This window comes from Prosopis cineraria, unplaced genomic scaffold, assembly GCF_029017545.1.
Source record: "Prosopis cineraria cultivar Desert tree isolate PC_DT_omini unplaced genomic scaffold, ASM2901754v1 PC3, whole genome shotgun sequence".
NCBI classification, from domain to species: domain Eukaryota; kingdom Viridiplantae; phylum Streptophyta; class Magnoliopsida; order Fabales; family Fabaceae; genus Prosopis; species Prosopis cineraria.
Window position 1 is genome coordinate 41,048,611 of NW_026555334.1, and position 12,674 is coordinate 41,061,284.

General features: G+C 33.3%; 1 protein-coding gene across 1 annotated transcript; it reads left to right on the forward strand.

Moving 5' to 3' along the window:
• Positions 1–4,065: 4,065 nt before the first annotated feature.
• LOC129306907 (probable 2-oxoglutarate-dependent dioxygenase SLC1) lies at positions 4,066–5,948 on the forward strand. Its single transcript, XM_054947710.1, has 4 exons — positions 4,066–4,536; positions 4,675–4,922; positions 5,122–5,476; positions 5,605–5,948. The coding sequence occupies exons 1-4, from the start codon at positions 4,243–4,245 to the stop codon at positions 5,848–5,850; spliced, it is 1,143 nt and encodes a 380-aa protein (XP_054803685.1). The 5' UTR covers positions 4,066–4,242; the 3' UTR covers positions 5,851–5,948.
• Positions 5,949–12,674: the final 6,726 nt, after the last annotated feature.

Consider the following 12,674-nt stretch of genomic DNA (forward strand, 5'->3'; position numbering starts at 1 on the left):
CTTAGCTATGTATAACATATATTGAGGCGCACATTCACGTTTATTAACAAAGTGTGTGAAAAGCCATTCATCTTAAGCAATGTGAGAGTGATTTTGTGTTTGGAAGTTGCAAAAAAATAAAAATCGATCCTTTTCAATCAAGTTACAAACATAGGCATCTATAATCTATTCTCTGCTACGTATATTCACAGACTTGAGCGTTCAATAGCTATAATGCATGAGTTGATAACACTAACTTAAATCATAATCCTGATTTACTCAGGCGCCGGATAAGACCCCGACACTCGAAAAGTTATGCTTCAATAAGTAGGGTATCCTGGGTTGGACAAATCCACCAAAACCTTCCATCATGAATAGGGTTGAGTAGACAGGTCTTTCCTCCTTTGTTTTTTTCCTTTCTTTGGGTTCAATTTATTATTGCGGTGGGGGTTAATTTTGTGATAAGAATCATGAACCCGTACCAATTAAAATCAAATCGCACGATATGGCTTTGTCTTTTTCCTCTTATACTATTCTGCATCGCCCAGCTTTTGAAAACTCTCAGATTTTGTAACTAATTGGGTCACAAGCCTTACTCGGAATTAAAAAGAAAATGAAGCAGGCAAGTTGGGCGAAACAAATTCCTTTGGATAGCGTCTGGATAGGTGAATTTGAATTGAAAATTTAAATTTAAAATCTCACAATTAAAATTTATAAATTATAAATTCTTTGTTGGGATTATATAAAAAATTTTAAATTATGATATTAAAATCTTTTATTTGGATCTTAATTAAAATTTTAAATTCTAAATATGTTTATTATTTGATCATTTTAACCAATTTTCTAGTGCGGTCCTAGTCGAGGCCACCAATTCAATCCCGATTGAAGTCGTTGGTTTTGATCACGATGGGATCTTGTCATCTGATCCCGATCGTGGGTGGTTGTCTAGTCTCAGTTAGGGCCGGCAATCCTATCCTGGTCAACACCAGTGGTTCTATCCCTGTCAATGCTAGGGGTTTGATCCTTGTGAAAGCCAATTGCTTGCAATTCAATCTCAATGAAAGTTAGTTGTCTGGTCTTGACTGACGCTGGTAGTTTGCTCCTGATGGAAGTAGATCGTTTCACCACTGGCAATTTGATGATCATGCGTTTGGCACCATCATTGAGCTAGTCAAATTACAAAGATATTGAAATAGGATTTGAAATAATAGAAGTTGATAAAGAATTTTAAATTATAAAAAAATTGATGTAGGACTTGAATTTAAATTTGAGTCAAATCTAAATTCATACATTTTTAATAATCCAAACAGTAAATTTGGTTCAAATTCAAATTCCTATATATCCAAACATAGCATTAAGTTATTTTGATTGGCAGGAGGGGCGTGCCAGAGGCTTGACTGGAACCCATCCCTGTCAAGAAAAAGCAATGAAGCTTGCATAAGACGCTTGACTGCCTTGGATGCTTGTGTTCGGACACTGGGAAAGCAGAATAGAGGAAGGGGGACAAGAAATGGACTTGTTTGAAGTGATCCTTGACAAAGAGAAGCATGACTCTCTATATAGAATACAGTAGCGTCCGTGTGGCTGGGGCTGTGTCGTCTAATTTATTTATTTATATGCTTTTTAAAAAAACAGGCACACAGCAAACTACAAAAACAGGAGCTCCTGAATTATTCTTAATCTCCGCGTTTCCAGTGTTATATGCTTTGGCTTTTTTTTTTTTTTCTTTTTTCAAGCAAGGCATGTAATTTTATTAAACTTATTAATTCGGGGGACTAATTGCTTGTACACACACACACACGTACATACACGTACGCTAATCCTTAAATCCACTACTGTTTGTTTTCTTAATGAATTTAGTAGTATATGTGCATGCTAAATTGGAAAATGAATTGAAATGTTTGAGATGGAAACACAAGGTGTGACGAAGGCTGAAAAAACAAGTTGATATTTAACTTGCCAGCATATCTACCAGCAATCGAGACATGCGCAGGATCAGAGATCTTGTTAAGCTAATTAGAAACAAGGCATCTTGATCGGTGTGGTTATAAATTGAATTACGGCATCAATTTCTCGGTGTGTGAACATCAAACTTGCGCATCTTTAATTACGACAACATTCTGATTTCTGAAGTTATCATAGGGGTTATATCCATAATTTTGTAAATTAAGCAATAAATAGTACGTCAATTTGTTGACCAAATAAATTACACTATATATGTCTGATCTGGATTTGTTGCGAGAGGGATATCATTTGACCTTGATAAACATCTATATATTTTATTACTTGTGATGCAATGAAGGGCTCATTGATGAAGGTCGACAGGGATCGTCAAGTTCACTAACCATGCCGGTCCACTTGACGAAACAAGCATGATCATCTAATCTAAAACGCAAAAGTCAGTGAATATAGCTAATCATAAACTTGGTCTCGATCGCCTCAACATGCATACAATACAAGATTTGGCCCGTCCTGAAAAAATAATTGAAAATTTAAAAAGAAAATAAAAAAATTAAATGTACAATACATAATTATCGCATCTAAAATATATTCCCTTGAAATATAAATGATAGATCAATTTATTACATAAAAATCAATCAATGTTCATAACAAAATTAAAATGACATATACGTTTGCCTTAGGCAGGGCGACCAAGGTTGACATTGACTAGATGTTCGACTTAGTCTAGTCTCCAAGATCAACTTCATACCAAGTAGGTATGGCCTACCAAACAACCAAGTTGGTTGGACATCCCTCTAATTGTATAACCCTGCAACGACTTAGTGCATGAACCCTCCCCACATAAAAATTCAAGCTGGCCCTGGTCGTCCGAGTATCGTATGAACACGTCATCAAATCATCTTCATCCTTGTGGTTCAGTTCGTCGATGTGACTTTTGTGAATGATCATCCAATTGCATTTCTCTTTTACATCAGTGCTCAATTTTTATTCCATTAATAACAGCTCTTGCCCGCCAGAGAGTTCAAAAGCATTACAGTCCAACCGACCAAAACCTGTGCAATTCTAATACATGTGACTGCGAAGCAGGGGCATTGATTGTCGATCGAATACTCGAATTATATTACATGACACGTATACATATAGCAATTATATATCAGACCTTCCAGAGTTAATGTCACGCAAAGAGAAACATATCTAATTATTTTCAATGACCCCAGTTATCGTTAAAATTTTAAGGACTTGCCGTACAAATTTATGGATGTGATAGGGGCAAAATATGCTAGGAGCGCAAGAGATCGGAACGGTCTCAGCTGAATGTCTTGACTTCTATTCAATTAATGAAACGATTCTTAAAATTCCTTACTACAGCGTCCTCAAATGTTGAGTTTGGGCTAGAATATAACAATAGAAAGGAAATACTTTGATTAAATGAAATAAGATAGTGTGTTTAGTAAATAATGTAAACCTCTTTTAAGAAATGTTGGCCTGGGAACATCTCGAAAAAGGGTAGAGCATAAACTAGTTCGCCCAACAATTACAAGAAAACATAAAAATGAATTTAACACTATATTTTAACTCAAAATTAAATCTTAAGGCATTAAATTTATGGGTATTTTTTACTTATATACCCCTTCTTTAGATGTGTGATTTTTATTTTATTTTTAAAATCAAACCAAGTAAACTTACGCTTAACATCCCAATAGAAAAAGCTAGCTAAAAAAAAATTGAAATACAAAGGACTTCTATGGGAGGGAGAATGACCCTGCAGGGATCTTTAACTCGAGCTCAGCAAGACTGTAGCAAAAATTGTAAAGTGAGTCAATGCATTCCCAGTAGTCAGCCTTTCATGGTAAACTCTATTATATTTTAATTAATCCATAAATAATTAATTTCCACCTCACCATCCCCAAGAGAAACGAATTATGATAATGTAGACAGTGAGTCAGTGACGTAGGTCCTGCAGGGAAAGAGACAATACATTATACTTGAATAGTTCCATATGATCCCCTCCACTTCTCCTCCATCGTGTTCTGACTGAAACTTTTGTCAACGCTCTTTTTTAAATGGAATTAATGATGGCGAAGCAGTCCTCTGAATTCAGAAACCTCGAGCTCCTTCCCTCAAAACTTGACACTATGCCTTACCCCACCACCTTCCTTCCTCTATCTTCCTCAATAATCGTCCATATATACCCGCTTATGCACTACACATTAATCAAAACCCAACACGCAACATACCCTCGTGTTCCTTTTAATTCCCATAAACCATTCTGCAGCCACTTGAATTTATCCTCTATTATACATGTCTCCTGCAATGGTGATAACTCGCGAGAGCAGCGACGGAGCTGAGACACCAGAAAGCCGGTACCTTTACAAAGGGGTGAAACAGCTTTCCGATGATGGCCTTCACAGGGTCCCTGACAAGTATATATTCCCTGCTTCGGACCGCCCCAGTACCATCGTGGAAGACCAAAATGTTCCCGATTCAAATCTAATTCAGCTGCCCATCATTGATTTTGCTGGGTTGCTAGGACCCAATAGGCCCCGAGTCCTTCATTCCCTCTCTCATGCCTGCGAGCACTACGGCTTTTTCCAGGTGGGTATTATATGTATGGACTATGGAGTATAATTTCTCCGGTCATCAGTGATTGAAGATCAGGAAATTGGAATATATTAATGGAATAATGGTCTGATATGAACATGATACTTAAGCGTTGACTTTTTTTATTTTCAGCTGGTGAATCATGGGATTCCAGAGGATGTTCTGAGGAGTATGATGGACGTGAGTAAGAGGTTCTTTGATCTTCCTTACGAGGAAAGAGCGAGGTACATGACAACAGACGTGCAAGCCCCTGTTCGATATGGGACTAGTTACAGCCCCACCAGAGACACTGTCTTCTGCTGGAGGGACTTCCTCAAACTCTTGTGCCATCCCTTACCCGATTTCCTTCCCCATTGGCCTCCTTCCCCTGTAGACTTGCGGTGAGCTAAGTATTTTGCGTAATATATAATAACTCATTCATTTATTTAGCAGAATAGCCGCACATTGACATATCCCTTTTAGTTAGTGTTTTTTTTATTTACTTTTAATCTCTTGTTCGCTATCTTAAAAAACGTCACATTACGGCATGAGAGCCAGTTTTAACTGTGTGGTGACAGCCGTATTTTAATTCTTGAAAAGGAAAGTGGCCGCTACCTACGCAGAAAGAACCAGAAGCTTGTTTCTAACGTTAATGGAGGCCATTTTAGAGAGCCTGGGCTTGGGAATTCTGGGAGCCGAAAAACAAGACGAGACAGAAGAAGAAGACATGTTAAAAGGTTTCCAAGATGGGAGCCAAATGATCGTGGCCAATTACTACCCAACATGTCCAGAACCAGACCTAACCCTTGGGATTCCTCCTCACTCCGATTATGGCTTCCTCACGCTTCTCCTCCAAGACGACGTTGAGGGCTTGCAGATCCAACATCAAGCCCAATGGGTCACTGTTCGCCCTGTCCCCAACACTTTTGTCGTCAACCTTGGCGATCACTTAGAGGTAGGTTTCTTTATTAAAACCACGTCTGTATCATTTGTAGAAACTAGCAGTAAAAAATTAAAAGAAGAATAATGAAACAGTTATATATATCGATTATCGTGTTAATGTTTGGTGTTTGTATGGATCAGATATTTAGTAATGGCAAATACAAGAGCGTCCTGCACAGGGCTTTGGTGAACGCGGCGAAGAGTCGAATATCGGTGGTGTCTCTGCATAGCCTTCCGTTCAGCTACACGGTCAGGCCGTCGTCAAAACTCGTTAACGAGACGAATCGGAAGCTCTACAAGGACACCAATTTTGGCGACTTTCTCGAGTACCTTTCCACCAGAGAACTCAAGAGAAAGGATTTCCTCGAGTCTAGGAAATTATCTTGAAGAGGCAAGTGAATGAATGCACTGTGACTGTATTAATTCATCATCCGGGATCGGTAAAGAAGCAAAAAATAGAACATGGCGTGATTTTTCTTCTATCACATCGTCCTGGGTTGTCTCGTGTCGGTTTCTGTCTCACCGTTGTAGGGTTTCGAGTGCGACATGGAAATATATAATACCAAAAAGTCAAAAACCCGCGATACTATTTAATTTGCCAGAAAAAACCTGCCGTACGAAAGGATAAATTTCTGGACATGTATTTATAACTTTTCTTGCCGAATAAATCATTGATACTGATGACTTGATACTAAAGCATAGATGCTTTTTGATTTCGCGTGGTAAAATTAGTATGGTGAAATTAGTTTACCATAGAGTTGGCAAACAAGCGGACCTAGTTCATATGAACTCAATTCTTATGAGCCTAAGCCCTGAAATTTAGTTACCTCAATTTTACCTTAAAATTAAAGCTCAGCCCTTATTCATAGGGTTCAAGGCCAGGCTCGTAAGCTCGGATAAAAATAAAATAAAATAAAATAAAATTCAACATTAAAATTTATTTAGAATATTTTAAAACTTAACATATATCAAACTAAAGTCTCACATAATCTAAAAAATGAACAAAAAATTTAAAAGTACAAATAAGATGAAGGCAAACATCATCATCAATCCTAATCAAGATTTCCCTCATTATCATACATAAATAAAATATTAAAACCCTCAGATGTAGGTTCACTTGTGAAAGATGAAGGCGGAGACTCAATATTAATTATTTCTGCAGTTTCTTCATCATCACCTACAATAATTATTAATTAAATTGTTTTATTATCAAATATATATCTATACATATATCACAAGATAAAATATAAAAATTACTATAAAATGGCACAAAGCAATTCAACCAATTGTTGGTACAAAATACAAATCAATGTTTGCACATTATCTGGAAAGAGGTGAAAACAATACTTTGTGAATAGTAAAACGGACTTCACGGACCGCCCGGGCCTGAGCCCGTTTTTCTAGAGCTTAAAAGGGCCAGACTTCGAAGCCCGATTACCTTAAAAAATGTCAAATTTTTAAGCCTAAACCCTTATTAAAACAGGCTTAAACGGGCGGCCCGTCAAACCTGACCCTTATTCCTAACTCTAGTTTACTAATATGGGTCTGTGTCTCAACGACATCTATTTTTATTATACTAAGTTTTGTCTGGATATATAATGTTTTACATTTAATAATTATTTCATTTCGCCTAAAGGGTGTCTCTAATTTTTCTACCAATTTTTTTGTTTATTTAATATATTACGCGCATAACCGTTGCTTGCACCATTGTTTTTTTTTTTTTTGAAAAATGACATATGACCAAAATACTCCAGTTTAAATTAAAAAGTAATAGTTATGACTCTAAGAAAAGTAAATATCAGTTATTATTTTAATTTAAATAATAATTATTTTTTTTGACAATAACTAAAACGGCCATGCAATTACAATTTTTTTCTGTAAAAATTTTCTATTAACTAAAATTTAAGTGTTATAAATATTTGTTGTTACTTTAATTTAAGGAATGATTTTTTTTTGAAAATGACTGTAACAAATTAACAATTACTACTCTAGTTTAAATTGAGAGTATTTTAATCATTTATTAAAAATAATTAATGTTAGATAAATTCTTAAGAATTTGAGAAGAATTATAACATTTTGCAAGATCTCGTTGTCATTTATATATTTTAATAGAATTTTTTTTATTTTTTTTTTTGGGGTTACTTTTTATTGTTTGTACGAATTAATATGTGTAATGAGTAATGAGTGTTCAAGGTAAATGATTAAAGAAAAGAAGAGACATTTTAAGAAAACCAATATGTAATTTTTTTATATAAATGATGATGATAACAGTAACTAGTCTTTATTTCACTAGATGAGATCGGTTATATAAATTATATGACACTATTGTACTCTATCATTTATCAAATTTTTTGAAATATTATTAACTAAGAGGTATTGATCAATAACTTCCACAGGTATGCTCTTTGGCCTTCATTTACTCCTCTTAACAGGGTTTAAAATTATCCATTTCACTCTCCTCACTGGTGTCTCCTATAGTTTTCTTTTTACATGTCCAAACAATCTCAAATGATATTCTATCATTTTCCCTTCAATAGGTGCTACATCCATTTTTTCTTATATATGTGATTTTATCTTTACATGTATGCCTGCACATTCATCTCAACGTTCTTATTTTTACTGCTCTAATTTTATGCTCTTGATGTCCCATTATCACCCAACGTTCATTGCCATATAACATATATGGTTTTATAACAGTTAGATAAAATTTTTCTTTAAATTTATTAGGTACCTTATGATCACAAATAATTCCTTTAATTTTTCTTCAATTAAACTACTCGGCTTATATCTTATGCACAATATCCCTATCAATTTCTCTATCATGTTAAATAATAGCTATCAAATATCTAAATTTTTTTACTTGAGGTATAATACAATCTCTTGATTTCACTTTCAAATTACTATTGACTAAATTTTTATCAAAATTATAATACAAATATTTCATCTTATTCTTACTTAGGTGAAAACCTTTTAACTACTATGTTTTCCTTCATAACTAAAATTTATAGTTAATTTTTTCTCTTGTCTCCTTGATAAAAACTATATCGTTCATGAAAAACATGCATTTGGAGATTTTCTCTTGAATATGTTTAGTATATCTAGGACCGAGTTAAACAAATAAGGACTCAAAGATGATTCTTGATGTAGTTCAACCCTTATAAAAAAGTCCTTTGTTTCACCTCCAGACATTTTAATGCTAATTGTTGCTTCCTCCTACATATTTTGTATAGTTTTTATATAAGTAAACCCTTCTTTTCCAATGCTTTCTAGAGATTTCTCTCAATACACGATTATAAAATTTTTCCAAATCAATGAAAACTATGTGTAAATATTTACCTTTACGTCAATAGTTTTCTATTAATCCCTTAGTAGATGAATTTCTTTTATAGTTACCCTATCTAACATAAAGCCAAACTGATTCTAAAAAAAATACTAGTATCTAATCTTAACCTATACTCAATCACTCTTTCTCACAATTTTATTGTATGACTAATAAATTTAATCATTCTATAGTTAGTACAATTATGAATATCCCCTTTATTTTTTTAAATAGGAACTACAGTGCTTTTCCTTTAATCATCAGACATTTTTTTGGACCATAGGATCTCATTAAATAACTTAGTTGGCCACCACATATTTTCCTTACTTAAACATTTTCACACTTCAATGAGGATATAATCGAGCCCATTACCTCTAACATTTATCATTTTTTAAGAGCTTCGTTTATCTCACTATTGTGGATCCTTTGATAGAATTTTAAATTTTGATCTCCTTCACAAGTTATTAAATTCTCTAAGTTACTAAACAAGCCCCCTCCATCACTAAAAAGTTTGGAAAAGCATGTCTTCTATCTATCTTTAATATCACTATCTGTGACCAAAACTCTTCTCCCTTTATCCTTTATGTACCTTACTTGCTCCAGAACTTTTGATTTTCTTTCCCAACTCTTAGCAATCTTGTAAATTTTTCATTATCCATTATTTATCTCAAGGCTAGTATAAAACTCTTTAAATATTTTAGAATGAGTTTCACTCATAGCTTTCTTATTTTCCTTTTGAGCCATACAATTCATTTCCCAATTTTCATTATTATTGTATAAATGGATGGCTTTAAAACACTAATTCTTATGTTTGACTTTTTTCCTATATATTATCAGTCCACCACCAAGACTCCTTATCTCTCAAACCAAAACCTTTTGATTCTCCCAAAACTTATTTAACAACATTCTTTACCTCGTTAACCACATCCTCCCACAAGTAGAGCCAGGAATATGGGTTAGGTTATATGGGTTGGCCTGAATAATCAGTTATAAGGGTTGAGTTGAGTTGAAAAAAAAATTAACCTAAATAAAAACAGGTTTTTCTGACACAGACCATATAATCCATGAACTATATGGGTCAACCCTAATGGATTAGGGTTAGCCCATTCAACCCATATTATTTTTAAAAAAATCAAAAAAGAAAAAAAGGAAAAAATTTTATAGATATAAACCATAGTAGACATGACTTACTTAGCTAGATTAATTTATCTATTCTGTAAAAACATTATAAATTAATATTTGATATATTTAAAATGAATCATGAAGGAATATCAAATTAAAAATTTTTATTTTAATATATTTTTTTAAAAAATCATAATAAATAAATAAATGGGTTGGCGGGTTAACTCATTTAACCCGCCAACCTTAAGGGTTGAGTTAGGATTTTTTCAACCCATAAAAAATGAGTTGAACCCAACTCAACCCACATTTCTTTCAACCTATATTCATATGGCCCGAGTTGGCATATATTCCCACCTCTACCCATAAGATGCTGGCACTTTCCTGGGACTCACAGATTCCTTTGGCTAAAAGATTTCTCTTAAAAATTTTTGATTCTCACCTTTTAATTGCCACCACATTATCCTTGGAATTACCACTTGTTGATACTTTTGCTTTTTACTCATAATACACACATCAAGGACGAGGACCTTAGGTTATATTGTTATGACGTCTCCATAACTTATAATTTTTACAGAGCCCTCTAATCGTGTTCTTTACTAAAAGGAAATCAATCTGTGACTCTGAGGCTCTACTTTTATAAGTGATGAGATGTTCATTCCTCTTCTTGAAATAAGTGTTGGCAGTCTTGAAATCATATGTTAAGGAGAAATCAAGAATAGATTTTGGGAAAATATCAATCAAAGACTTTTGAAAAAAATTTATATAAGTCAAAGACCAGTTATTGTCAAAATCTAAATAGAGAACAAGCCTGAATGAACTTTTGTGAATTTAAAATGATTTGTTGTATAAACGAGAAAATATATTTATTGATAAAAGACTAACCTGAATGAACAAATATCCATTTGAGTTTTAATAACAAGTGATCATTGACTGATATAAATTTCATCTAATAGTCCTTCATTGATAGTTTCCCATAGATTTTCCTTCATTGTTTAGCTCCTAAAAACCAAAACCACCATGCACCCTTACATAATTATTGCCTCTCTTCTAGTATGACCATTAAAGCCTCTTTTAATGAAAAAAGTTTCATTTTGTGTTATGCGTTATCGCTCTAAGTCTTCACAAAACAATTCCTTAAGACTAGCTTTTGCCTTAGCTTGAGGTGCATAAGCATTAAGAATATTAACAATCTCATGTCCAACAATTATCTTTAAGGAAATAATTTTATCCCCAATTCTATTAACTTTTACTATATTTTTCTTCTACTCCTTATCATCGATGACACTCATCCCATTACTTGTGCTTAATTTTCTTGTGTACCCAAGTTTGAAAACTTGAATAGTTATAGCTTGTTCATTGAGCCATTTAGTTACCTGCAAGCACGATATATTAATTTTTTTATGAATCATAACTCTTACCAACTCCATAGATTTACAATTCAAGGTTCGAACATTTCAAGTAATAAATTTGATCTTGCTCATATGGATTAACTTCTTTAGCCACTGTCATCCAAAATAACGTGGTAACCCTTGCTTATTTAAAATTATATCTGAGTATCGATGCAGCGGCTCTAACTCACTTGTTACTACACTCGAGCCATGCAGGCAATGACCTAGCATTAGCACAAAAGCATCTATTATCCATATCCATGTGAGATTTAACAAAGTTTTATGTTGGCTGTTAAGGGTTTAACACAATCTCCCTTCTTTATTCAGGTTTAGGATTTGCTATAAATACAGACATGTTTTTTTTTTATAAACGACTGGCTTAAATAATTTCTATAACATGTACTACTATGAATAATGAGTAATTAGTTAATTTTTATACTGAGAATCAACAAAAATATTTAAAATTACACATACAAATAAAATTTATGAAATGCACTTTTTAATCTTATTTTTTAAAATATAAATATAAATTTTAAAAACATTCTTTCTTTAGTATAATCTTATTTGTGAAACATTAAATATAGAGACAATACAATAAGAAGGAAATAATAATATTAAAACAAATAAAATCAATGAAACATTTTTTTTCCGGGTTTAGAATTTGCTATAAATATAGACATGTTTTTTTTTTTTTATAAACGACTGGCTTAAATAATTTCTGTGACATGTACTACTATGAATAATGAATAATTAGTTAATTTTTATATTGAGAATCAACAAAAATATCTTTTTTAGTATAATCTTATTTGTGAAACATTAAATATAGAGACAATACAATAAGAAGGAAATAATAATATTAAAACAAATAAAATGAAACATTTTTCTTTTGTTAAGGTATCTTGTATTTTAGGACGTCAAATTAATATCTCCAAGAATGTCTGATTAATTGTGACGGAGGGAGTAATATTACTGTAAGTTTAAGGTGAGTTATCTATCTCGAGTAGTCGAATGCTGTTTATGAGAAAAGCACTGTTTTCCCCCGGTCTGCATGACTAGTTAAGTGCGATTCACGTACGTGAAATCTGGGAAACATGCATTCCACGTATTGATCTTAATTGGCGTTACAAAATGATGTTTTAACAAAATGATCGATGCGTACGCCTTCTTCCTCAATTTCTGGTTCATTCAAATAATAAATCGAAAGGGTGCTTTCGGAGTTTAAAGCGATGGTGTTCCCTGTAATAACATATCGAGAACATTGAGAAAGTCAACGAGGCCATGAGAGAATCGGAGAACCTTTCAAATTTAAAAAGCAGAGTCAAATGTCAAATAATGGACTTGCTTATGCATGTGCGAATTTTCTCGTCTCCAACGTTTACTTC

What these genes read in the sequence shown, in the direction of transcription:
- LOC129306907 (XM_054947710.1), top strand. Translation starts at nt 4,243, where the DNA reads ATGTCTCCTGCAATGGTGATAACTCGCGAGAGCAGCGACGGAGCTGAG. An exon ending in CCTTCCCCTGTAGACTTGCG is followed by an intron (nt 4,923 to 5,121) that starts GTGAGCTAAGTA and finishes ATTCTTGAAAAG; the next exon opens with GAAAGTGGCCGCTACCTACG. An exon ending in ACCTTGGCGATCACTTAGAG is followed by an intron (nt 5,477 to 5,604) that starts GTAGGTTTCTTT and finishes TGTATGGATCAG; the next exon opens with ATATTTAGTAATGGCAAATA.